Here is a 27137-nt window from a genome sequence, read left to right as displayed (position 1 = left end):
TGGGCCAAAAAATATTTGACTTGAAATATGTCTTGACGACAAAAGAAAGTACAAGAATAAGCAAAAACTAATGAGACTTGGAAACAAAACTGTTCTGGAATAACTTCACTGAAATAGAAAACAAATTGTTAAATTGCATAGAAGCTTACTGACAAGTCAGCACCATAAGGCAGAAGCAGCTCATTTAACATACAGTGAGTTGTTGTCACCCGCATGCTGTAAGATCTAAAACTGGAATATTTACAGAATTGAACGGAGATAGCAATCCATGAGCTCTTGATACAAATATCAAGCTCGCCGTTTACTCAATCGCCATGAATTAGGTTCATGATATCTGTCATATAGAGGCTCAATCCGTTCTTGACGCTTGCGCTTGCTCATTTTTGTTGGATCTGCCACTTTAAAGAATCTGGGTGCCAGTTCCACAAGCCATTTGGGATCTATAACAGTTACCTCACGCATGTATTCCTTTGTAGTCATTACGAGTTCATGATAGATCACCCAGTCCGGCTGTCTTTGAAAAAGAGCACTGCTTGGGTGGATATAAACTGGCTGGTTCTCAACTAGGGTCCTATAACCTTCCTGTGGATCCTTTCTGGCCCCATGAAAAAAGAACCCAGCAGTAATGGCTTTTCTTATTTTAGTGAAATTCTTCCCAGCACTCACAACATCCAATTTGTATCTGAAATGAAGAAAGAACAAATCTAGTTAGAATAGCTGGCATTTGCTACTGTCATCAGCATGTAAATCACAAAAATAAGACAATGAAGCAACATCAAAGATATACAACCACTTAAAATAACCCCCCCATGAGAATGATACATTTGCAGGTGCAACTGTGGAAGAATCATCAAATCCTCAAAAAGCGTATTTGCAGTCTATAAGTGATGGAAAAAAAAAATCCTTGGAAGCATCCAATGGGACTAGTGTAGACATTGATAAAGCAAGTCACCAAGTATCCATTTGCAACACCAATATACCAAGTAATATTCTTCTCAGCTCATGGACTTATTAGAATGCTAGCATCCAAAACCAAATCAACAGCATGCAACTTACATCCGCAGCACTGACAGCAGCTAAAAGCGCTCAGCTTTTGTGACATCAAATAATCGTAACAATAGAAAGCCTTAGGCGCAGCAAAACATTTCACTCGTTAAATCATGGAACCTAAACTAAAATTTTGTAGGTAGAGAGAAGCTTTAAGAAAACGAGAAAAAGGTTAAGGATTTTTATATTCAATAACAAACATCCAATTTCAAACATACAAATATGTGCATTCAGCATTTTTCTCCTGACAGTGCCTATCAGTTTTGGACTTGCAGACTCTATATGACCAAGAGTGGAAAAATGAACATTTAAGCATATTTTTTCCTTAATAAGCGTGGACTCCAAGAAAATAAACATGACAGTTAATAAAAGGAAAACATGCTTAAGGAAAACAAAATTTTGAAGAATAAGTTAAAGCAACAGTAGGTGGAAATCATACTTATCCATTATTGAAAGAAGCTGTTTCCTAACGTCTTGAGCCCTCCTCAAGGATCTGGACTGAACAAAATTCTCAAAACACCAAGGCCCTGAAAAGTTCTTAGCTTTCCAAGCCTCATATACAGCAAGTAAGGTTAACTGGTCTCCTTCAGGCTGGAAAAACTTGGCCCTCTTCTGATCTGCTTGAGCTTGTTTCTCCCTTGGTCTGTAGAATATGTTACCAGTTTGGATCATGGCAATGATAGTCAGAATTTCATCACTACATCCGAGATCTACACTTGCCAGCAGCATCTTGGACAATGGCGGATCCAGGGGAAATTCTGCCATTTTCCTTCCCAATTTCGTCAGAAGGCCCTCTTCATCTAAAGCTCCCAAACTGTACAGCTGCTCCATGGCAGATATGAGGGCCTGGGGTGAAGGTGGATCCATAAAATCAAATGAGAGGAGATCATTAATTCCCATTGCCTTCATAGTAAGTGTAGTAAGTCCAAGATTTATCCTTTGAATTTCTGGAATTGATGTAGGGGACATCTCATTACGGTATGCACTTTCAGTGTATAGACGATAACACTTTCCAGGTCCAGTACGCCCGGCGCGTCCAGCTCGTTGCTTAGCAGATGCTTGGGAAATTGGAGTTATGATGAGAGAATCAAGCCCTTGCTTTGGATTATATACATTCTGCTTTGCAAACCCAGGATCTATCACATAAAATATTCCATCAATAGTCAAGGAGGCCTCGGCAATATTGGTTGCCACAACCACCTTTCGCTTCCCTGGAGGGGCAGGTTCAAAAATCCGGGACTGCATTTCACTGGGAAGGGCACTATAAACAGGCAGTATGATTAGTTCAGGGACATCTTTACCTAGTCCTTTCATCCTCTCATAGAGGGATTGGCATGCAAAATCAATCTCCTCCTGACCAGTCAAGAAAAGAAGTACGTCACCCTCAGGTTCTGTTAAATGTATTTGTAGCACAGTGATCAAAGATGCATCTAAATAGTCACTTTCTGGCTGTTTAGTGTATAAGATCTCCACAGGAAACGTTCTCCCAGGAATTGTGAAAATATTACAGTTAAAGAAATAACCCGAAAATTTCTCAGCATCCAGCGTGGCAGATGTGACAATCAGGCGAAGATCAGGTCTCCTCTTCACAAGCTGTTTAAGTAACCCAAAAAGAACATCAGTGTGGATTGTCCTCTCATGAGCTTCATCAAGCATTACAACTGAATATTGAGAAAGACTTTCATCAATCAGAATCTCTCTAAGTAGCATACCATCTGTCATGTACTTGATCACAGTATCTGGTCCAGTACAGTCCTCAAAACGAATGGCATATCCAACCTCCTCCCCTAAACGACAACCAAACTCTTCAGCCACCCTCTTGGCTACAGACATTGCAGCCACACGTCGAGGTTGAGTGCATCCAATCTTACCCCTTGTAGTATAACCAGCCTCAGCAAGATACTGTGTTACCTGGGTAGTCTTACCTGAACCTGTCTCGCCAATAACTACTAGAACCTGATTATCATGTACAGCCTGAACCAACTCCTTTTTCAATTTGTAGATTGGCAAACTCTGCCTTTGTTCCTGAATAGACAGCTTCGATCTTTGACCAAATGTCAAAGCTTTCCCAAATGCGTCCTTTTTCCATTCAGGCATGTCATAAGCAGACAAGCCAACGCCTCTAAGCTCCTGTGCAAGATGCCTCTCCCCAGTCTCAGGCATTGGGTCCTCCCAAGGACGATTAAGATCCTTAGGTATTGAATCAAGCATGGTTCTCTGCTGCTGTTCCCTAACTTCTCTTCTTTCCTTTATCAGTGCAGATTGAAGTGCAGCAGCACGACTCAAGGATCCTTCGGGATTCTTAAAAATTTTCACTGGTGACATATCAACAGAATACCGAGTCTGACCTTGCAAAAATGCAGGCTCGTCTTCATTTAATTCAATTTCAAGCTCTTCCTCAGCTCCCTCTTCTTGATAGAGCAGCCCATCTCCTTCGTCATCATACATAGGATACTCTTGGACGCTTACAACACCAGAAGCAATCAACTGTTTAGCTTCCCATTTCTCCGGTGAGCTCATTCTCTTCAGTGGGCGACGTGATGGAACAGCACCATCCTCTTCCAAGATCCTAATCCCAGAAAGGCCAGTTCTAGTGACCGGCCCATCCTTGGAAGCTGATGGGTTAGTTCTAAAAGTATCGTCATCGTTGTCATATGTCTTCTTTAAAGGAAGAAGATCCTTGCCAGTATTTTGATCAACATCCCTCATGGAAAGGCTCAACTTCTGCCCTGAAACTGAAATGACCTTAACAAAAACGTCCTGGTCACGCTTGACAACATCCTTAGCATTAGAAATCCTCCTAGTTGCCATCTGCGAAACATGAACCAAGCCTTCTTTGCCCCTAAAATCAGTAAGCTGCACAAAACAGCCAGAATCCATCACCCTGGACACCCTACCCTTGTAGACATTGTACAATTCAGGACCATCATGCCCGGTCCTCCTACTTTCCCTTTGGGATAGCTCAGCAGTGTCCCTATCACGGTGACCTTTGTCTTCGCTTTCGTCTCTCCTAGGCATGTCATACCGATCCCTCTGAGTCGGTCTACTCCTATCCTCTCTACGTCTCTCATCTCTATCTCTATCTCTATCTCTATCCCTATCCCTATCTCTATGAGATCTATCTCTATCCCTGTCCCTACGTCGATCTCTGTCTCTATCTCTGTCTTCAGAGTCACGATTATTACTCTCCCGAGCAAGAACTTCTACTTCAAGCTCCCTTTCGAGCTCCTTGGCTCTGTCCTTAGAGTCAGCTATAGCAAGAGCTCTGTACTTGGACTTATGAGGATCGTCGGTCTTGTTATCGGCAGCGTCAGACTTGGGGAGGGAAGGAGGGAGAATGGCATGAATAATGGTAAGGAGTGTACGAACAAAATAATCAGGCATTTCGGCTCCCTTTTCCTTAAGCTTTGCATCAAATTCATCAACGGTGCGGCTGTTCTGCCCCAACTCCGTAATGTACTCAGCCAACACTTTGTCTCCAAACCCTAAGTGACTTTCGAGCTCTGTGCATACCTTGGATACGAGTGACAGGTATTCCAATTTCCCAAAATCATTATCCTCCCCATCTCCTTTTTGTGACTTTGTTTTAGCCATATAATCCAATTCCGAAAATATTAGAAACTACGGAAGAATTTATATTACAAGCAGGCGTACCTCGTTCCTTCTTGCTGATGGTCGGCGGTCAGCAGATATCCTTCTTCATCTCTGTTTCTAACATCTTCTTCTTCTACAGCTTTTTAGGGCTTCCAAATCGTTCTTACTGCGGCCCGGATGGAGTTGGACCCTTTACGATACTAACTGAAAGGGCCGGGCATAAATGTTAGGGATTTTTTTTGGACTTTTAATATAAAATACATGAAATCAGCTACTATTTTTTTGAGAAAATTACTCAAATTACTGGTTTAGGCTATTTTTTTAAATTTTACTTGAGCAAAAGTTCATTTTAAAATATATTATTATCAATTTTTTAATTTAAATTTAATAATTTTACTTTGCATAAAGATACTTTTTAAATTAGCAAAATACAACTACGTAAAATGGTAACCTCACATGATTCTTTCATTATTGGTAACCTCTTATAATTGATTTGCATGTTTCCATTTCTCTTAGATTTTTAATATATTATTACCATATTTCTCTCCATTACCCCATTAACCAAATCTTTCCATTTTATTTTAATTGTTTCTCTCTTTTTTTCTTTTCCTCCAACCATTTTCCCTTTTCCTACGGCAATCCGCATCTCCTTCTCATTTGCCGATCTCTTCCCTTCCCTCTTGCGAAATCCTTTCCTTCGGCTCTCCTTCCTCCACCGGCAATCCTTTCATCTCCGCTCCGACAGCCACCCACTCATCGCCAACCATTCGTGCCATCCCTAAGTACAACAACAACTCCATGTTCTTTGTCTTTTTCAACGGCAGCGACGGCGGCTTCGATAGTTTTTTAAAAAAAGAGATGGTTCGTTGTTTACAACAACAAGATGGAATAAAAAGTGCTATTTTTCCTTAACAAGATGGAGTTTTTGTATTTCTTGTGTTCGATTTTTTTTATTCTCTATTCATTTTGAATCTGATGTAATCGTTGTAATTTATGTCCGCGAAGCAACGACAATTTTTGTATTTTATGGTTTGATTTTCTAGTTGGTTAACCAATGATGTATTGATAATATTCTACTAGTTAACTGCATGTTAACTTCATGTTAACTTTTATTTTTCAACCAAATGTTAAGTTATTAAAAACAAATTGATGTTTTTTAATGAGTAGTATTATACTTTTAGTTAACTAAAAGTAAACCCAATGTCGAAATAAAGAAACCTTTGAAGTAGTAAATTTATAGATAATATGAGAATGAATTACAGAATAATATCCTACTAGTTAACTGCATGTTAACTTCATGTTAACTTTATTTTTCAACCAAATGTTAAGTTATTAAAAACAAATTGATTTTTTTAATGAATAATAATATACTATTAGTTAACTGAAAGTAAACCCAATGCCATATAAAGATCTTCCTTCCATACTACGTCATAATAAATCAAAACCTTCAATGTTGCCATTCCTGCATTTATAAAATAAAAAATTTGTTAATTTTCATGTTAGTTAACCATTAGTTAACTATTAGTAAAAATTTATTATTTAAAAAAAATTCAAATCGGTTTTTTTTGAAAAAATAATTACAGCTGGTTTAAATAAATTGTTATTGGTTTTGAAGAATCATATATTTGAATAATCATATATTTGCCGTTATATATGGGAATTGCATTTAAATAAATTATTATTGTAATTAATGATTCTTGAAGATTCTTGAAAATCTTTTCTATATATGTAAGTTTGAGATTTTGTAGGGCTTTTTAATTTTATAACAGTTAGTTTCCTTAATAATAGTTGACCGTATTTCTTTAATTGAAAGTTGGTAATTGTTTTTTTCAACTTTCCTTTTTGCTTAGTAAAATTTAGATTATTTTGACACATGTAGGGTATTTGTTAAAAAAACCATATTTTCTTTTACACGGTCCAATCCAAATCTTTACTTTTACCTACCTCATTTTATTACTTTCATAACCTTTACTTCAGATTCCTTTCTTTTATACGATTTTTCTTATTTCTCTCAATCATGTTTCTTCTCCATGATTTTTGTTAGAGTTGTGAAAAAAAAAATTTCACTATTTATGTTTCTTCTTTTCCGCGATTTGTTCTCCTTCTTTTACACGATCTACATTGTTCCATTTTAATTTTGATATCAATTTCTCCACAAACTTTTCCTCCATAAAATCCTGTTTTTTTTTTAATTTTTAGGTTTTGTTGAGTTTTCGATACTTGTATTTGATTTGTATTGTGTTTTCCATTGATTTGTTGTTCTTGTTTTTTCGAATTATGTCAGTCTAATTTTTAGGGTTAAGTTCATTTTTTATAATCTGTTTGATTTTTTACTTTATCTGATTTGAAATTAGTTTGTTTAATCTTATTAATTATTGTTTGTTGATTGAAATCATGACTTAGATTTTAGTTTTATTTTTTAATTTCAATGATTGTTCTTTAATTCTTTTTTGTTAATTTGATTAATTTTAAATTATTAGATATTTTAATGTAACTATTCATTTGATTTTTGTGTAATTTATTTAATTTTTTACTTAATTTGTTTTGAAATCATCTTATTTAATTCTATTAACTGTTATTTTGTTGATTGAAATCAGGATTTACAAAAGTCTATTGTAACTCACGTACTTAAGCCGGCTGCGCGACCTTTCAAGCATTTAAAAACAATTGAATAATTGCTAAAATGACTAAAATAAAAACACCGTACATTAAAAAAAATTGCCAAGCATGTTTCATTCGAAACAACGAAAAAAGATAAGCGCTGTTGAATTTTTTGAATATGAAAAAGCCTCGATCAAGAACATTTGATTTTACTTTGTATAGTTAATTTTGTTTAACTTGTAGTGATTGTTTTCTAGTCTGTTATTGTATGTATTTTGTATCTTATTTTGTTCTGTTTTTGAAAGACTTATTAATTTTTGTCTTTTCACTTGTTGACATGTTGTTGATATGATATTAATTGTAACAGTCACTTAAGATTAGGTCAACTTCTAGTTCTTCGAAGAGTAAACCTTAAAGTGAACCTAAAAATGATTTTGATGATGTATTTATTAAGGTATTTCATCTTTTATATTTTCTGAAATGGAATTGTATTGCACCCGAGTTTGTCAAAGTTTGGTTAAGTATGAAAGATGTAAGACAAAAAACAATTACACAAGTGATGTTGAAGGAACTGTACTGTGCAGCTGCGAATAAAATTGAGTAAGCAAAATATTTTAAAATAGATTTTTTTAATTTACGAACTATTATGTTGATTATAAGTATAATATTTTTTTATTTTTATATATAAGGATGATTTTAATATTTTATTTAAGCTAATGTTGTTTTTTTATATTGTTTTGAGTAATTACTCTGATAATTTTGGTTCATTAATTTTGAACTTTTTGTACTTTTATTTTCTTAATAAAATTACTATTATCATATTAACAAGTTATCAACATAATGTCAACATGATATCAACAATTAATGATAATTTAGTTTACATGTTTGTAAAATGAGAATATTGGTTGATTTAAGTAAAAAACAATCAACATATTATCAAAAACATGTCAATAGCTCATCAATACAACAATTTAAAACTAACTTTATTTTTCTTTCAATGATTGAAAACTCAATATGTTTTTTCATTATCTAGTCTCAGTTAAATTTTATTTTATTTAGTTTATTTCACGGACAAAGTTATCTAATTTGAAAATGTTTTTTTTTAAATAAAATTTTTAAATGTTAAAATCAAGAAAATACCAACTGATTATCAACACAAAATCAACAACACTGTAACATTATAATAATTCAGCAATCAACTATCATCAACAAATCGAGCTGCAGAATAAAAAAATACAGAAATACAACCAAACACAATTACAAAATTCAGAAATAACAAAAAATTATTCCATATAACCATAAATTTATATTATATAACATGAAATTTAGCATTATATTTTTGAAATATAATCTTTATACATGTTTAATAGTGAAAAACAGTAAAAAAAACTTGTAGATCTGAAAATAAAAAAAGAGGAGGAGGAGAAGAAGAAGAAGAACGAATAAAATGTAGATCTGAAATCAAATAGCTGACAACGATGAGCAGAGAAGATGATGGCGTTGGCGAATATGACAACAGAGACGATGTTGAGAACGATGACGGAGGAGCGGAGGAATAGAGTACGACGCAACGGAAGACGGCGGAGCAGAAACATGAGTGCAGAGAGAGAAAATTGAATTGAGAAAAAGAGAGAATTGAATGATGAGGAGAGAGAAAATAAATGAAATTATGATTTTTGTGTTATTATGGTTGAATATATACAATCCGTATAAAAATAAAAAAACTCTCCGCGCATGGTAATTTAGAAAACTACTGAAAGTATGACCGTATAAAGGTAATAATTTAGCCAATGTAGGTTAATATTGTGTAAAAAGCCCTTTTTTATAAATACCCATAAAATAGTAAAATATTTTAAAAAATACAATTTGATCATAAATATTGCAAAAATAAAATTTGACCTAAAATTATTGTAAAAATATGATTTTCATGTTCAAAAATACAGTTTATAGATAAAAATGAAAATTCAATTTACTAAAAATAAATTTATTATAAATTTACTAACAATTTACTTAAAAACCCAAATTACTATTGTTTATCTTTCGAATTCTAAAATATTAAAGTAAATTATTTCTTAGTTTAATGTCGGTTTACTATCGGTATTATAAATACGTGCAAAATTAGTTTCAATTTCTTTAAGTTTAATTTACTAAAGAAACAATTTCACTATTAGTTTACTATGGATTTACTATTAGTCCACTATCGTTTTAACTTTAATATACTAAAAAGCAAATTTTCTATTAGTTTGCTTTGGAAATTATAAAGTTATACTCCTTCTGTCCCATTCTAATTGAGAAAATTTCAATTGCACATTATTTAAGAAATTTTAGTAACATTACTTTTATATCCTTATATTACATTAAATGCATCACAACTTTTTAAAAATATGATTTCTAAATGCATTAATTGAAGAGGGTATAAAGAGAAAAGTAGTGTGAAAAGTACTTTATAAATAGAAAGTGTCAATTAGAATGGGACACCCAAAAAGGAAATAGTGTTCAATTAGAATGGGACGGAGGGAGTAGTAAACTATTTTGTTTAGTTTACCATCAGTTTACCATCAATGTTATTAAATATACGAAATTAAAATTCGATTTATAAATTTTTATCTTTCAAATTTAATTTATTACAGGTTTACCTTGTGTTTACCATGGAAACTTTGACGGAATAAACAACTATAAAATTTATATAGTGTAAAATAGATTTATAAAATGTTTGTTATGAATTTATAAAAAAAATACTATTAATATGGTAAACATATACAAAAAGAATTCATACCAAAAATTTACTATTATAAACAATTCAACTTAATTTTAACTATTAAAAATTTACAACAAATAAAGCTATAATCAACATATATAACAAATTTTCCAAAACATACAGAAACTAATTTCAATAAAATTTAAAATAAGTATTAGTTTACAAGGACTTGGAGGAATAAAAGAGTTTTCGCGGATACAAGCACGAGTTACAAGGACTTGGTTTTTCTTTGTATTTCTAAGGGTGTGATTCATTATAGATATCACAATCCATCTTTTCCGTATAGTGGTAATGATGTTTTTAGGAGTTTAGATTTCATTTTCCGGACATAGTTTGATTTCTTGTATTTTCTCCTTTTGCCAACCGCGTCTTGTGGTTGTGCTAATATATCTATCATTTACCAAAAAAAAAGCATTAGTTTACAATTTTTTTCTCCTGCTTTTTTTGAGGTCTTTCGTAATCTTCTTCAGTTCAATTTTCACCACAATCAATGTTTTTTTCAAGATTCATATGGACATATCGATAGAGCAACAAAAAATAATACATTTATGATTACTGCTCAAATTAATCTAATGAAATTTGTCTTTTTTGGATTAAATGTTCAGTAAAAAAAATTGACAAACCAGTAATATAATGATGAGAGTTATTAATACAGTTATCGAGTATGGCTTTTTCAACCATCAAAAGGTTACCCAAATACATATATGATTCAAATATCAAAAATACGTTTGAATCTTAAATTTTGAAACTTTTCAAATCTCGTCTTCAATAGATCCTAGTACAATCCGCTTGATCCATTAAATCCAAATTTTCCGATCTTCATCTTCAATAGATCTTACAAAATTAGATCAAACACATCAATTTTAAAAATAAATTATGATAAATAAATAAATTGTAAACCATGTGGAGCATATATGTACAATAAACTAAGTATATATAAAAAAGGTTACCACTGAATTTACATAACAAGTAAAAGTAAAATATAAACTAAACTATATATTTCAAAAATCGATGACAAGTTTAAACTCAAATTTTGAAGGAGTGTGAGAATGTAGATTTTGTGTATTTATATGTAAAAATGGCTAATTTGTTGATTAGATTCGCCTAGCATTAAATTAGGTGACATTAAATAGATATGGGAAATTAGTGAGAGAAAAGAAGAGGCGATAAATGAAAATTAGGAAAAGAGAGAAAGAAAAATTGCAGAAAATGGTGCGAATTTGAAGATGCAAAGCTGTTTAATTTAGCTAAAACAGCAACTTCAAGCATGAGAAAATAGAAAAACAACAACGCCCCGGGTCCCTTTCCTCATCAGACTCTCTTACTGAAAAAGAAAACTAAAGTAATTGAATTGCTTTTGTATTTCTGGCCTATGCCTCGCTCACATAGCCAAACAAAGAAAGCCCTATAAATGGGGCAAAGAGAGTGAAGTCTTGAGCACCTTGGCTTTCTCTTTGGGATTCTAAACTTTCCGAAAGCTGATCAAACTTGCCGGAGTACAACGCCCAGGTGACCATTATATCACATCTGCATGCTTTCTTTCTTTTTTAGGTTTGCCCTAAACAATTTCTTCTTCTTTACCCCCCCATATTGCTTTGTCAGAACCCATGCTTATTTCTGTGTTTTTCTCATGGCGTTTTCTTCATCTTTCAAACTTTCTTCTTCTGGCTTCTTTTCTTTCCTGGGAATTATTTTTGGTTCTCAACAACATTTTTACTATATCACCTCAAATAAGAGTTTGTTATGAGTTATGCCATGGGAGAGCTAGGCATTAATTAATTAATCTCACCTTGCATCACTTGGAGCTGATCTATATTATATATGAGCTGGGTACCTTGAAGAAGAACCACATCACATGTATTTATAAATATATAAACAAGGAGACAGAATCTATATTAATAGTCCCTGCCAAAATCTTATGCTATACCTTCTGATCTGATTATTTTCATCATGACATAGATTGTATTTCTTCTTCCTCTTCTTCTTCATATCAACTTAAAACCCCTTCTTCAAGATCTGTGATTACTATTTAATTTTGTAACTTTTGTATTAATCTTTTTGAGGAAATATATATATATATATGTCTTAGGTATTGTATTTATTGATGAGTATGCAGATCTAGCATGATGGCATCTTGTATAGCCCTAATATTGGTATTGAGAAAAAAGAAGAAAAGATGTTTGAAAATAATAATAAATAAAGTTTTGGGCAGGGATGGGAAGAGGAAAGATAGAGATCAAGAGGATAGAGAACACCACAAATCGTCAGGTGACCTTTTGCAAGCGGAGAAATGGCCTTTTGAAGAAAGCTTATGAACTGTCTGTGCTTTGTGATGCTGAGGTTGCCCTAATCGTCTTCTCCAGTCGCGGCCGCCTCTATGAGTACTCCAACAACAAGTAATTTTCTTATTACATCTTTGATTGTTTATTAGGTCTGAGTTGCAGTCGGTCTTCATTTTCCATTTTCAGCTCTCAAAATCTACTCTTCGCCCTAAAAGTATTCCTCATTTTTCAATACTCAATCCTCAGCTTTCTCTTCTTAATTACCCTCAGTACCCGATCCCCATACTACAGTCCTGGCCTTTCTCCATTTCTGTGATGAATTATTTCTCTCATAATGTTTTGACTTTCATGTATTCATTAACCTTTTCTTTAATTTAAAAATTCTAAGAATATAAAATTAAAGATGCTCTCTTAAAACTTTGGTGCTCTCTTACTTATTTTATCAGCATTGCTTCTTCTTTTTCAACAACACGTTTGATTATGTTTGGAACATCTAGGAGTATGATATAACATATTAATATACGGTTCCTAATTCATCAAAATTAGGGATGGGAAACAATATAAACAAAAAACAACAGATTACCGAAGGCGATTAGATTGTCACTAAAGTATTCAGCCTTTCTCTTTATAGTAGTATTGTGACTGTTGTTTCATTTATAAAAATACTAAATGGGCATCTCTTGCCCATGCCCATGTCTACCTCAGGACTTACAATTATATTGTTTTAAAACTAAGCCAAACCTGTGTGGTTATCGGTTCCCATTTCCATAAAATTAAATTTAAAATAAAGGCATTAATACAGTATATATATTATTATTATTTATTTCCTAAGACAAATTTACATATATAAATGTGGCAAAATAATTTATTATATACATAATTTTGACTTATTTATCAATATTTGAACATTGGATCCATCAATTATATTAATTAAAATAATTATATCCAAGTCTCAAACTGTATTTATTCTCAAAATTTATTTTTATAAGTTTCCTATAATATTAATGATTGGGGCTTGGATATATTGTATATTTTTTATTATTATTTAGAAAGGGTTGCGTGGATTTAAAATGAATATTATGTATTTAAAATTAAATTTAAAAATGTTGTGGATATAAGAAATTAGTTTCCCAAGTTTAAACACATGCATAAACTCTGATAAAACATGCATAACACAAACTGACATTTTTACAAATAATAAAAAAGAAAATTAAACTAGCTAGTATTAGTAATGCGCAAATTAGCAATGCCCTAAGCGAGCGTGTCATGTGAAAAGAGAACTGCTAAGAGCTTGTTTAGTTGCTAACTTGCCATTATAGATAAATGAAAGTGAAAAATCTTATTGGTAATTGGGTTGTGATATTTGAACAATGAAGATTCGTAGTAGGAGATGATAATAATACAGTCGTTTGATTGATTGCCATGAAAAATAAATTTGGGCTCTGAAATGGTATAGAATTGTTATATAATTACGTATACAAAATATATAGAATACGGTGATTTTCTGTAGCTAATTTAGCTGTAAGATCATTTTTAAGAATTTTATAAAATTGTCAATTTTTTAAATTTAAATAGTTTGACATAAAAAAATTAAAAGTTCAATGAATTTTTTATTATTAAGTTTAAAATAAATAGTGGAAATACCTCTCCGCATGTAAAAAATTATTTTTACTCTCTAATTTATTTTCTAAAGGGTAAAATTTTAAATTTAAAAATTAAAATAGTTATTTTTATTTTAAAACATACTAATATTTTTATTTTCTACTATAAAAACAGAATAAATATTTAATTAATATTAGTATTGTATATCTTTATTATTATTATTATTTATAAAAATAAAATAAAATAAACAGTTAATATTAAATAATCTATTGAAATAAAATTTAAAATTTTACTCTTTATTTTTAAAATATTTTTTATTTTATAAAAAATACTCATTATATGAGAAATTTCCAGCTAGAATTGATATTAGAATTACAAACAGAAGTGAGCTACATCCTTATCAAAATTCTAACAAGTAAATGAATTGAAAAATTAAGTACTTCTAACTGCTAAATAGAACATGATTTTGTTGGTTTCGCTAATTTAGACACCGTTTGAATTGAGGAATTTTGAAAAAATAAAATTCTTGAATTTTGTATAATTCATGAATTTCACCGAAATCTATTGTTTGATTTGGTATGAAAAATGACTCGACAATCCATGGATTTCCAGATTCCCTCATCCTTCAAAATCCTTCATTTAAATTCCCACCTAGGAGATGGAAAAGTTAAAATCCATCATTTTTTTTATGAATGATGGATTATGCCAACACTTAATTATTTCATATATCCTTATAAATCCATGGATTTTATATACATTCCAAACTATAGAATTTATAAATTCCTAGATTCCACATTCAATTGAATTGTTTTGGTTCTTACTAGTTTTTTCAGTACAAAGAGATTGAATCGTATTTTTAAATTCTAAAGAAAAATCAAACAAAACTGTGTTTTATTTTCATTTAAACTGGTAAAAATTATACAACACAACTGTTGTGCTATATCATTCGTGCAACAAATAAATAGTATGTTAGCTATGTGAAAAATTTAATGATAAAAAAGGTGAACAATAATTAAAGGATTCACTATAGCAAATGCTGATTGATTTATTGTAAACATGACATGACGCAACGATTTTATGGGATAAACACTATTAAACTGGTCGGTCAGAATTAGTTCTTAAGAATATGCAGAGAATGATTAAGAGAAAACGTCAGATAACATGTTTCTTGCAAATTAAGAACTACAGTCGACCCTCTGATAATTAATACACATGGTGGATCAAAAATTTATTAATTATTAGAATTATTAATTTATTGAATTTGTATAAAAAAAGTTATAAAAAATATTTTGAAGCATCTATATTAATAGACCTAATATTAATATTATATTATAAAAAAACTAACTAAATACGCTTTACAATCACTCAATTTAAAAGAAACAATTTTATATTGAATTTAAAAATATCAATTGATATCAAACCAAAAAATAATTATTAAGAAGTTGTACTCATAAAGTAAAATAATTTTTAATATTTTTTTATACTAGAGATACTTTAATTTGTTTATCTAATAATTTCTTTTAAAATTTTTCAAAAGAATAAAAAAGTCATAATTTTTGGTATTTTAACTTCCACTTTATGAATTAAGGTTAGTATTGCCTCAAATAAATCATCAATTGTTATATATTTCTTTAAAAAAAATCTCTCTAATAATTAATATTCATGTAGAATATATTTTAAATTTTATTAATTATTAAATAATAGAATTATTAACGAAGTTGGTTCTCTCAATTTTCTATTAATTATTAGAATTATTAATTTATAGAATACTAACTATTAGAGGGTCGACAGTACTACATTATGAATGTTTAATGCTCTTGAAACTTGATAAAGAATTTAATTGGTCTTATTTTACTTTGCTGGCTGCAGCATAAAATCAACCATCGATAGATACAAGAAGGCGTGTTCAGACAGTACAAATACAAGTTCGATAACAGAAATTAATGCTCAGGTAACCATTTCCTCCGCTTTCACATTGGACACCGTGAGAACTTTTGAAAATTTATAAATTTTCAATTAAAATTTAATGATTTTTAATTCAGAAATAGTAAAATTTATGAATTTGAAGATTTTACTGTTTGGATTAAATATAAAGTAGTTATAAAAATAATTTTAAAATATTAAAATATTAAAAGAATCAATTACTTATAAAAATGATACATTTGAATTTTCCATTTTAAGAACATCTCCATTGCAATCAATGCTAAAACATAGTGTCAAATTTATAATTTAGCGTTTAATTTTTATATTTTACTTCAATATGATACTATATTTTGTGCTAAATTTATTACTCGCTATATTTGATTTCAAATGTGAAACTAAGTATAGCATATATGCTAAGAGGCTATTTGGTTTTAGTTGTAGTTGTTAACCATTACTGATAGTTGTTAGCTGGTGGCTAATGGACTATATATATTTAGTGAAATTTGATTAGTTATTGATGTTTATATGTAAAATAGGTAAAAGATATAATTTTTATTTTTATTTATTATATTATAAATAAATTATATTATATTATATTATATTATAATAAAAATAATAATAAAAATTATTTTTTATAAGAAGCAACATTTAATATAAACTTATTTATATATTATTTTGATAACTTTATGATTTATTTAAAAAAATAATTAAATTATAGCAACAATAGTATAAATAAGATAATTTTTATATAAGTTATAAATGATTAGAATATTTAAAAAAATTATAAAATAAATTATAAAAATAATATATTTCAGTAGAGATAGTTTTATCTAAATAATTAAAAATATTAAAGCGGCTAATTATTGTTGGCAAAAAAATATAAAAATTGAATTTTTCCTATAGTAGTTGTTGGAGGTTCAAAAACTTTTAATTTTTTTTAAAGTAATTTCACCAAACGCTTAAGTGAAGTTTTTAAAAAATAAAAGCTAAAAAATCCATCAAAAAATTGAACTAAACGCCTCCTAAATTTTAAAATTCAATGATTAATTACAGTTGGTTTAATCCTCCAAAACACCTCACTTTTTCGAATTTTTGTTTATGGTCAAACTTTCAATATTGTCAATTTTAGCCCATTTCTCAATTTTAATATAGCTATTTATTCAAACTGAAGTGAAAAAAATTTAAAAAAAAGTATTTACTTTGCTTCATATTGTTCTAATTTTCCTTTTTATCATTCATAAATTCAAAATATGAAGCAACCTAAAGGGTATATTTAAACTTTTTTCTTCAAATATAAACAAATGGCTATAATTAAAACTGAAAATTGAGAAATAAATCAAAATCGATGTGTTTGAAAGTGTAAAAATACTTCATTTTTTTAATAAAAAGAACTCTACTTCATCTTACTCTCCTTCTCATTCAATCAATTTTTTTGATGGAAGAAGCATTCTAATATAATAAAAATTGTAAATTTTTTTACATTAAATTAAAATATAATTATATGTCGTTATTGGATGACGATATATCCAAGATTCGATTATTGGTAATTTGAAATGATCAAACAATTATTGATAATTTGTAATTCTCTGAGCAATTTGCATTAAAGATAATTTTATATTTTGATGTTGACATTGCATTTTGCTATTTTCAAATAATAAATTTAGCATAAAATTTAACATTGCTTTGGAGATGATTTATGAGGTTGAATTTCAAATGATGAATTTTGAAAAAAAAAATTCAAAATCTATCTTTTTAAATTTTCTACTTTAATTTACAGAACAAATAATTTTATTTAAATTCGTAATTTTGTTCATCTAAAATTTTTCAATGCAAAAGATATTTTACTAGTGAATCCTCGGTCAACTATAGTTACCATTTAATTAAATAATTATCTAGGTTTTCGTCAAATTAATCTCAAGTGGAGATTTTTAACTCACAATGTTTGAGTTATTTCTCTTTTTCAGCACAATAATTAAAAAAAATCATGTCTTAATTTATAAATATTTTTAATAAGTTAAATTTATGATTTTTTATTTATGGTAAACTTGAAAAAATATTATGGACCGCAAGAATAATAAGTTTGTATTTCTATGAAAATAGACTTATATGGCAGTGCCTTGACGTTTACATGACACATGTAGTCATTACTTTAGAGGTTAAGAGAAAAAAGTGTTTTCTTCTTTCTCTCGACTTTAGGAGAAATTCTTGTATGAACCTAATTAGGGAAAGCGGAAAAAAAAAAGTTTGGAGATAGATGAAGTCGTTGAAAGAGAAAAAAATATTATTTTTATTATTTAGAGGATATGGTGGTTTATGTGTTAGGTAAATGTTAGAGTTGTCATTTTGACATAAATAAATATTTATTATCAAAAGGTACTTGATTATTATAAAATTATACTACTAGTTTGCATATATAGTAGTTACGAATTAAAGTTTAGATATTGCATGGTGAGAGAGAGAAAAATTCAGTATCGTAAGTAAAAAAAACTCCAAAGTTTTACCGAAGAATCGAATCTAAATTGTAATAATATCGAATTTTAGGATAGTTTAAAGTTGTAGTTTATGTGTAAAACACATAACTTGTGTAATGCATTTAAACTGGTGTAGCTAAAAATTTCAGATATTAAAACATATGAATTTGAATATGAAATGAAATGACACGGCATATACATGTATGATTGTATGTCTTAAATTTTATGTTAGTACTAAACCTATGAGTGTGACTGAATTATTATAAATTAAATGGAACGGTGGCTTGAATGCAGTACTACCAACAAGAGTCAGCAAAGCTGCGGCAACAGATTCAGATGCTACAGAATTCTAACAGGTATATACCTCTCCCCATTCGCCTTCCTAGTCCTGGCAACTTTATAGAAAGTGTAAACTAATTCAGAATCATCATGTGTGATTGTTCCAAAATTATCCTAAAGTTGACATTAATATGATGGTCATTGTCCGCACGGGTTTGGTCTAGTGGTCTAAACCTCAGCCATCTGGGCGCCAAAGGTCGCGGGTTCGAACCCCGGCTACGCCCTTTCTTAATATGGAGTGGTTGAGGTTGGATTGCTGGCCATTATAGCCCGGAATTACGAGGTATGTGGGCTTGCGGGCGGTCCACATCCCGGGGTTTGACAATGATATTGAGTTTCGACTCAGTAGAGTGAGTCCTCGTCACCAAAAAAAAAATATGATATCATTTCTAAATTATTAAGATAAGATGGAAAATTATTTGTTGCGCCGTGTTATCCGTGCAACAAATCAGTGATACGTTAGCCATGTGGAAAATTTTATAATAAAAAAAAAATAACAATTAAAAGATTCGATCGTAAATGCTCATTGATTTTTGTAAATATAACATGACACAGCTATTGTATGAGATAAACACTCTGTTAAAGTTTACATTTTCCACCAAAAAAAAAGGCGCATCTGAACCTTTCTAACTTGAAGTACTTAAGAAATGAATTCCCTCTGTTCTAGTGTAGGATACAATTTGATTTGCAAATGAATCCAATTGACATAGACAACTAATTCTATGAAATTTAAAAATAGAGTTACTAAATGAATTCATGCATAAACTAAATACTATTGTGGAATTCACTCATATGAAAGTTGTTCACTGTAAGCCAGGACAATGATTTCTCCTATGTACATGTAAAATAGTACTATAATGCAGTTATGACTGCGGCAGTGTTATACATTTAGTTTGATTGATTACATTCACGTGCAGGCATCTGATGGGGGACTCCTTGAGTTCCCTAACTGTGAAGGAGCTTAAGCAACTGGAAAATAGGCTTGAGCGAGGCATTACTCGCATCAGATCCAAAAAGGTATTATTTCGTTTTATACAATTCATCACCGATGCTACCAATTGTTAATCAATGTTCTCTAAACCAAGAGCTGATATTTTCTTTTGTTAAATTCTAATGGACGCTGTACACGTTTTGGTTTATCAATGTGCATTAGTAATGTTTATCTTTTGTAACAGCACGAATTGTTGCTGGCTGAAATTGAGTACTTGCAGAAAAGGGTATTTTTTTTTAATCTTGGTATCTACTTAATTTATGTTTCTGTTTCCTATCCGTATATTAATTAAACTTCTACCTAATTTTTTTTTTAGGAGATTGAGCTTGAAAATGAAAGCGTCTGTCTTCGAACCAAGGTAATGTGAGTGGTATTAAGAAAACCAGTACGAGCTGATGCAAGTTATTAATTGAACTGTGAAATGAAGTGTAGATAGCAGAAGTGGAAAGGCTTCAACAAGCAAACATGGTGAGTGGCGCAGAGCTGAATGCAATCCAAGCATTAACCTCCCGCAATTTCTTTGGTCCTCACATGATCGATGGAGGAGCTGCTTACTCTCATTCCGACAAGAAGATCCTCCATCTTGGGTACTTTATTCTTATTCCTTTTAAAAAAAATAGATATGAATAAGTCACTATATATTTATAATTTTCAGCTGATTGCATTGATGCAGCTAAACGGATGGGGAGCAATGGAGCTACTGCTACTGCTACGTTTTATATGGATGGGTCTTATGGAATCTATAAAATAAAGATATCAAAACTCTATTGCTATCGATTATGTGTGTGAATCTCATGTTCCTGCCTGATACATGGAAAATGGAACTGATTATGGATTTTCTGCTTAGCTAAGTACTCTGTTTGGATTTTGCTGTAATTGTACTTACGACTAGATTAGTCACTGATTCATCCTTCAATTCAAGACCAGTGACACTGCTAGTTTCTATTAATTGTCAACGTATCTTGCTGGTTTTTTATTTTTCAATATTCTCTCTCAACCTCATTCCTACAGAAATGGAACCCAATGGGGGCTTTTGATTTGAAGCCTTATTACTAACAATGGGAATAGGAGAATTTAGGTAATATATAAGGAGTTGGATAACAAGATTTCGAATTTGAGTTGTATAAGCGAGAACAGAGACATGACAATGCGGGACAGAGAGATTTATATGCTCCCTCCACCTCCCCTGATTAATCAGGCAGATTTAAATCATTTATATGCTCCTTCCACCTCCCCTGATTAATCAGGCAGATTTAAATCCCAAACAGGCAGAGCCAGCTTTTTGAGAGCCATAACAGACCCAGCATGACTCTTGTGCATAATAGTGTACTCTTTCTAACTTAAACATCGATCCACTGCTACAAATTTAATATCCAGAAATATTACCACCTTCCAAAGACGAGATAAAATGCCCAAATATCTATTGCAGATGTAATTATGGCGTTTCTTAAGCAGCCATGCTAAACATTTATATACATCATCTCATCCAAATAGACAACTCAGAATCCACGGCAGTATACTTTCAAAAAAAAAACATATGAACAAACACAGACAAATTAAATACTCTATGGAATCTGTCACCTTCTGAACTGCATCATAGAATGGTGCAACGTTTTTCTGCCTGCCTACGCAGTTCCTCTGTCTCCTTTTGTGCTCTTTCTAAGTTTTCTCTGAGCTTCCGGATTTCATCATTTGATTTCATTAGGGCTACTTGCGCTTTCTCCTCTGCCTTCAGTCGTGCTGCTTGCTCTTCTGCCAACTGCAGTTCAAGCCTGCTTGTTGTCTCTTTAAGTTTTAACTCAACCTAAAAACAAACAGTCAAGTCAAGTCAATTCCAATGAAGTCCATCAAAGTCGCAGCATCTTAACCAACATAATCAAAATGTTAAGCAGAAAAAACTTTGACGTGAGAAAAAGGCATAATTTATATACTAACAATAAAACAAATAAATACTTGCAATTATAACTGTTTTTTGGTTCAAAATTGTATCCCTTCATAATTTTTGCTGATACAAGAAAAGAGCCCATGATACAACCAATCAAATAATCAATTGCGGAACTTACATTATCAAACATAAAAGTAAAAGACCCAAAAGCCTTGGATATTGAAGCTAAAATTTCATCTAATTGAATATCAACACACAAATCTACCTACGATGAAAAATTGTTCAACCATAATGTACATGAAAAAGACAATTAAAATAATTTAGTGTCGCCTGTAACACTTCCAAGAGTTCCTTGGTCTCTGTAACATATCCTAAATAGCAGGGAAATCAGGTATACAGTATTTCAGATAAAAGATTTTATAAGGAAGCCAAAATGCTCTATATTAAAGATTAAGCTGTAAGCTATAAAAAATATAAAATACTATTGAACTGCAGATTCTGCATTTATTTCCCTACATAAAACAGGTTGAGATTTTGAACTGAAAAAGGTTCTGCAACTTCATTTATATCAATTCCTTATTAAGGAATCCAACCTTGGACTCATATAGTAAGCTAAAGATTTCAAAAGAATCACTATGTTCTATTTTACTGGGACCAAAAGAGAATAAAATACCACGTCTGCAGTAACAATCTGATTTTTTTCTCAAATTTAAAGACATAAACAAAAGCACAGATTAAAAAACATGTAATTTACCATCTCAGTTATTTTTTTGAGCTGTTCTTCATATGACCTATGCATCTGCTCCTTTAGCTCCAATATTTCCCCTTTAGAATACCCTTTTGAGGAATCAACTTCTTCTTGTTGATCATGCAGTTTGATTGCCTCTTTCTGCCAAATCAATTATCACATACGTCAAAGACCATTTCAATCTGCAGTTTGATCAAACTAGCATGTACTACAAATGTACTCACAAATAACTCATTCGTGTAAGGTTGTCCACCATTTTGTGCTATGACAAAATTTACAAGCGATAGAAGCTGCTGAACCTGTACACCTCTCTTTGATTCATCTTTAGTTTTGTTGTCAAAAAGCACACGCCTATTCTTGCAGAGAGTGAGAATGTCCTGTATGAATGGTACATTTGATTGAGAAGCTACTATATGTTTTTGAACATAATACGATCAAGTTTCAACATGCTAACACATGAGCTAATTAACAAACTAGACGTTCTCTTTCATGATTGCCAAATAAAAATCTCTAACTCATATCTTAGGAGTATCTGCCAACTTTAGTAAGTTAGCATGACCCTCTTAAAACAGAAATAGTTATTAATTCGATGAATTTGAAATGGTTACATTTGCCGATGGTCTAGCACATAACATAAAGGGAAATCTTTCTGCTTAAAAAAAGAAGAAGTTACAGGGACATTTTCATTTAAAGAGAATCAAGAAACAGAGATTATGAAAAACACAAGAGAACAAGAAATCATACAAAACCTTCACCAACAGAAAACATTATTTTTGTAGGAAAAATTAATTACAAGATACCAATAAAAGAGAATGGCACCACTGAATCAGGCAGAAAATAAATATATATTACATTCAGCTCCAACTAACTGATTAAATTTTATTGGTAAAAGAACTATACGGCTAAAATAAATACCAAAGTGCAACATACAGACAAGAAAATCAAACTTAAATTATGGTGTTAAGAATTCGGCGTGCAGTGCTACAGTTCAGAAGTAACCTTTAAGGGTCGAGGACATTCGCGGCCAAGATAATCCTCTAATGTCTCGTCATTATCTTCAAGTTCATCTCCTCCAGTGAAGACTACAATCATGTAGTCAAATATCTTTTTTCCAAACAAAGTCTCTAAGCTACGAAGTGCAGCTTCTTCTTCCTGTGAAAAGCGTGTCCTAACCGAGAATACAACAAGGACTGCATGAATTCCATCCTTTGCCATGGTAATACATTTGACAATTTCTTTGCCAACAAAATCAGATTCAGCAGAAAAATCAAACAAACCTGCAAAAACATACATATTAGTCCATATGACCACCAGGGTAAGGTGGATGAAAGTGTAACTGTGAACAGGTATTTCAGAAAACAATCTGGTTCATACCAGGAGTATCAATGACATTGATAACCTGACCATCTGTCATGACAGCGCGCTGCAGTTCACAAGTAGAAGTAACGCCAGATGAGCTAGCCCTTGATTTGAAGGCCTTCCTTCCAAGAAGGGTGTTGCCAGTTGCACTTTTTCCATTACCTGTACGTCCAACTAAAACCACAGTGCGAATCCCATTTGATGGCGAAGTAAGCTCCCAGTCATCATCTATAGCACTTCCACCCATCTTGTGAGATCAGATTACCTGCAACGCGATACCCTTTGTTTTTGTGGGTTACTTTCACAAATACACATAGAAATGCAGAGCAGTAGCTACACAACAAAGGTCCAGACTCAATGCGTAGAGAGCGTGTGAATATGAATCGATAAGTAAATAAAAGGCAGAAACTATTAATACAGAACCGAACAAGTAAAAAAGAAAAGAAAAATTCAACAGATAAGAGAGTAAGTAATGAATCCAGAATTGATAGGAACCCCCATCACAGGCTCCAGATATTTTGCTTCAATAATTCTTTTTAAATAAAAAAACCCTAGGTTACTACTGGTTTTTAATGTTGTTTTGGTTGGATTAAAAGAAGCAAAAGCCACACTATTTATCGTATATTTTAGAAAAGAAAGACATAACATTCGTAAGGCTTACTTGGGGTTTATGCTCAGATACTTCTTCCAACTTTCCTCTTTTTAAGGAATGAGACGACGAAAGGAGAAGGATTGTGTTTATAATATATATATATAGGCCTAACCCCATCTCCAACCCGACTCCAAGTCGAGTTGTCCAACTCTAATCCAACTCTATAATTTTTTTAAATTTTTTTTTAAATTTTGAACAATTAACTCTACACGTAGAATTTCATATTTCATTATCCTATAAAAATTAGTTTATATTTTTTTAATTTTATAAATTACTTGTTTAATCAATTAACTTTAATTTATACAATTATATCCTATAACAAAATAGTATATTCAAATATATTTTTTTATATGACTTTTAACAAAATTAAATAATAAAAAACCGCATATATTATAAAGATGCCCCCATATTGCATTCTTTGATGATTTAATTGAGTATTTATGGGAGCAATTTGCTTATTCTAAGGATTATTAAATAAATATATTTTTATTTTTATTGTATTTTTTTATTTTTTTGTGTAATGTTTAATTTTTTACTATTATTATACTCCCTCCGTCCCAATAGAGTTGTCTACTTTGCCTTTGTCACACAATTTAAAAAAAATAATTATTGTTTATAGCTTTTGTAAAAAATTTCATACTTTTCTTATCATACCCCTATTTAATATAGGGTTCACTTGCAATTTATTTTTATTAGTGGATTTTAAATAGGGGTAATATAAAAAAATTGAGTGTAAAAGTTAGTTACTTTCTGAAAGTGGACAAGAGTTTTGGGACAAAAAAAATTCTCAAAGTGGACAACTCTATTGGGACGGAGGGAATTTTTTTTTTATTTTTATGCAATGTTTAGTATGTGTGTTAATTTTAATATAATTTTTAATTTACATGTTAAAAATATTAATATTTATTAAATTTTAATTAGTAAAATATATTTTATATGGTAAAATATTTATTTAAATAATTATTATTTTACTATTGGTAAAAATTATATGTTTCTATTTTTAGGATGAATGTGTAAAAAATTGAGTTAAGATGTTAAAGTAATAAAATAGTATAGTTTTAAAATATTCTTTTAGAGTTAGAGATAGAGTTTGTGGTCGGAGAAAAAATTTATTTAGAAATAGAGATAGAGTTTGTGGTTGGAGAAAAATGTACTCTATTTTTAAAAAGAAAAATGTTATTTAACCCACCATTTTGTACCTCCTCTATTGTCCCTCCTTACGTGGCAGCATTTAATTCGTCCAATTACCCTCCAAAAGTGTATATCTCAAAAAACAACTTTTTAATGCATCCACTAGTTTGTTGTCACGTCAGGTGGGTTAAAGAAGGTGGGTTAAAAAAGAGGGTTATATATCACTACTCTTTTAAAAAATAGAGTTTCAATTTTAGAGTGGGTTGCAAATGGCCTATTACCTTAAAAATACCCGACCTTTAGCCCCTTTTAATTCTACCCTAATGCTGAAAACTGGTCAATTTTATCTTATTTTGCATTTTTTTCATTTCAATTGCACCATTAAGCATGAGATTGGCCTTTTTTTATTTGGAAACAGTTCAAAAAAAAAAATAGGTCAATTTAATGCATAAAGGTCAATTTAATATAAAAAGATCAATTTAATATAAAAAGAATCAATTTAATGCAAAAAGATCAATTTGAAGAACTTTTTTGAACTTTTGTCAAATGAAAAAGGTCATTTTAATGCATAAGAATACAATTGAAACGTGAAAATGTAAAATAGGGTAAAATTAATCAGTTTTTAACGTCATGATAGGATTGAGAAGAAGTTATTCATATATATATATATAATTTGTGCTATTAATTGTGCTATTATACTATACATTAAAACTGAAGAAAAACGACAGAGGAATATAAACGACACAAATCATGGATGAAAGGCACTGATAAGAAGTGAAACATAATAAAACGGCAGAGTTAATAAAAATAGCAACACTTTTATCCACTATCGCCTAATAAAGTCAAAAGCATTGGAAAAGTAATTGTTAAGCCCTTACTATATGTTAATACGTATCTATAGTGCTCAAAAGAATTGGAAAAGAGTTTTTTTGGTTCTTACTATGTTTTTTGGTAAATAATGCTCCTATTTAAAAATGGCAAAAATTATAGTATGTATGCTTGATTTTTTTTTTAAAATTCTTAATTACAAATATTGAAAAATGAGATTATAATAAAAAAAAAGTTATATGTTTAAATAATTTTTAAAAATCATATTTTTATTTGTATAGATAATATTCTTAGAGTCAACAATTATTAAGAATTCAAGATTTTAATTAATTATATTTCAGACATTCAAATATAAAACTATATATTATTACATTGATAATGAATACTTTAGATTGTAAAGTTTAAAATTAAAAAAATGATATTTAACATTTAATATAGAAAAGATTTTCTATTCCGCATTGAAAAAAAATGAAAGATCATACAATTTATTTTAAATAAATTTCCTAAAAATTTATAGTGTATAATATTGTTTTAAAGCGGGCCAATGGTTGTACAAAAAATTAATTTTCTATTACTAGCATTTATATATTGTAAAAAAAATCAAATAATTAAATAAAATAATTTATATTTATAATGAAAATATTTTTTTATAACATATAAATATAGTAAAATTAAACAAAAATTTGTTCAATCCAGACTATCGAAAAGTCAATGGTTGACTAAATAATTAGATGAAATTTAGCTCAATTGAAAAGAAAAAATATAATCTTGCTGTATATAGCCACCATCAGGTCCATTATATAGCCACCGTCAGATCTCTTACATTTTCACCGTGTTCTTTTTCACAAGTTACTGTTTAAATGACCAATTTACTTTTTTTTTTATTCACAAACATAAAAAAGCAATTAATTATGGTGGATAATATT

General features: G+C 30.4%; 3 protein-coding genes across 5 annotated transcripts; 1 reads left to right on the top strand and 2 right to left on the bottom strand.

The window, feature by feature from the left end:
• LOC126687188 (probable pre-mRNA-splicing factor ATP-dependent RNA helicase DEAH5) lies at positions 1-4853 on the bottom strand. The gene is made up of 2 exons (XM_050381629.2): positions 1487-4853; positions 1-682 (listed from the first exon to the last, which is right to left on the bottom strand). The coding sequence occupies exons 1-2, from the start codon at positions 4639-4641 to the stop codon at positions 289-291; spliced, it is 3549 nt and encodes a 1182-aa protein (XP_050237586.1). The 5' UTR covers positions 4642-4853; the 3' UTR covers positions 1-288.
• Positions 4854-11385: 6532 nt separating this feature from the next.
• LOC126678866 (agamous-like MADS-box protein AGL11) lies at positions 11386-20592 on the top strand. 2 transcript variants are annotated; one of them, XM_050373788.2, is made up of 9 exons: positions 11386-11551; positions 12213-12396; positions 15754-15835; positions 18573-18634; positions 19535-19634; positions 19793-19834; positions 19925-19966; positions 20041-20195; positions 20282-20592. In XM_050373788.2, exons 2-9 carry the CDS (start codon positions 12215-12217, stop codon positions 20283-20285), a joined length of 669 nt encoding a protein of 222 aa, XP_050229745.1. In that variant the 5' UTR covers positions 11386-11551; positions 12213-12214; the 3' UTR covers positions 20286-20592. The 2 variants fall into 2 exon arrangements, with proteins under 2 accessions (XP_050229745.1, XP_050229738.1); XM_050373781.2 differs by having other exon boundaries at positions 11387-11509.
• A 417-nt stretch (positions 20593-21009) lies between these two features.
• On the bottom strand, positions 21010-24367 carry LOC126664993 (immune-associated nucleotide-binding protein 9-like). Of its 2 annotated transcripts, none has more exons than XM_050357638.2 (6): positions 24262-24367; positions 23616-23865; positions 23241-23518; positions 22466-22618; positions 22248-22382; positions 21010-21412 (listed from the first exon to the last, which is right to left on the bottom strand). In XM_050357638.2, exons 2-6 carry the CDS (start codon positions 23845-23847, stop codon positions 21203-21205), a joined length of 1008 nt encoding a protein of 335 aa, XP_050213595.1. In that variant the 5' UTR covers positions 23848-23865; positions 24262-24367; the 3' UTR covers positions 21010-21202. The 2 variants fall into 2 exon arrangements, with proteins under 2 accessions (XP_050213595.1, XP_050213596.1); XM_050357639.2 differs by having other exon boundaries at positions 23616-23880; positions 24262-24362.
• Positions 24368-27137: the final 2770 nt, after the last annotated feature.

This window comes from Mercurialis annua, linkage group LG1-X (genome assembly GCF_937616625.2).
Source record: "Mercurialis annua linkage group LG1-X, ddMerAnnu1.2, whole genome shotgun sequence".
NCBI classification, from domain to species: Eukaryota; Viridiplantae; Streptophyta; class Magnoliopsida; order Malpighiales; family Euphorbiaceae; genus Mercurialis; species Mercurialis annua.
This window is presented reverse-complemented; position numbering and strand designations above follow the sequence as displayed.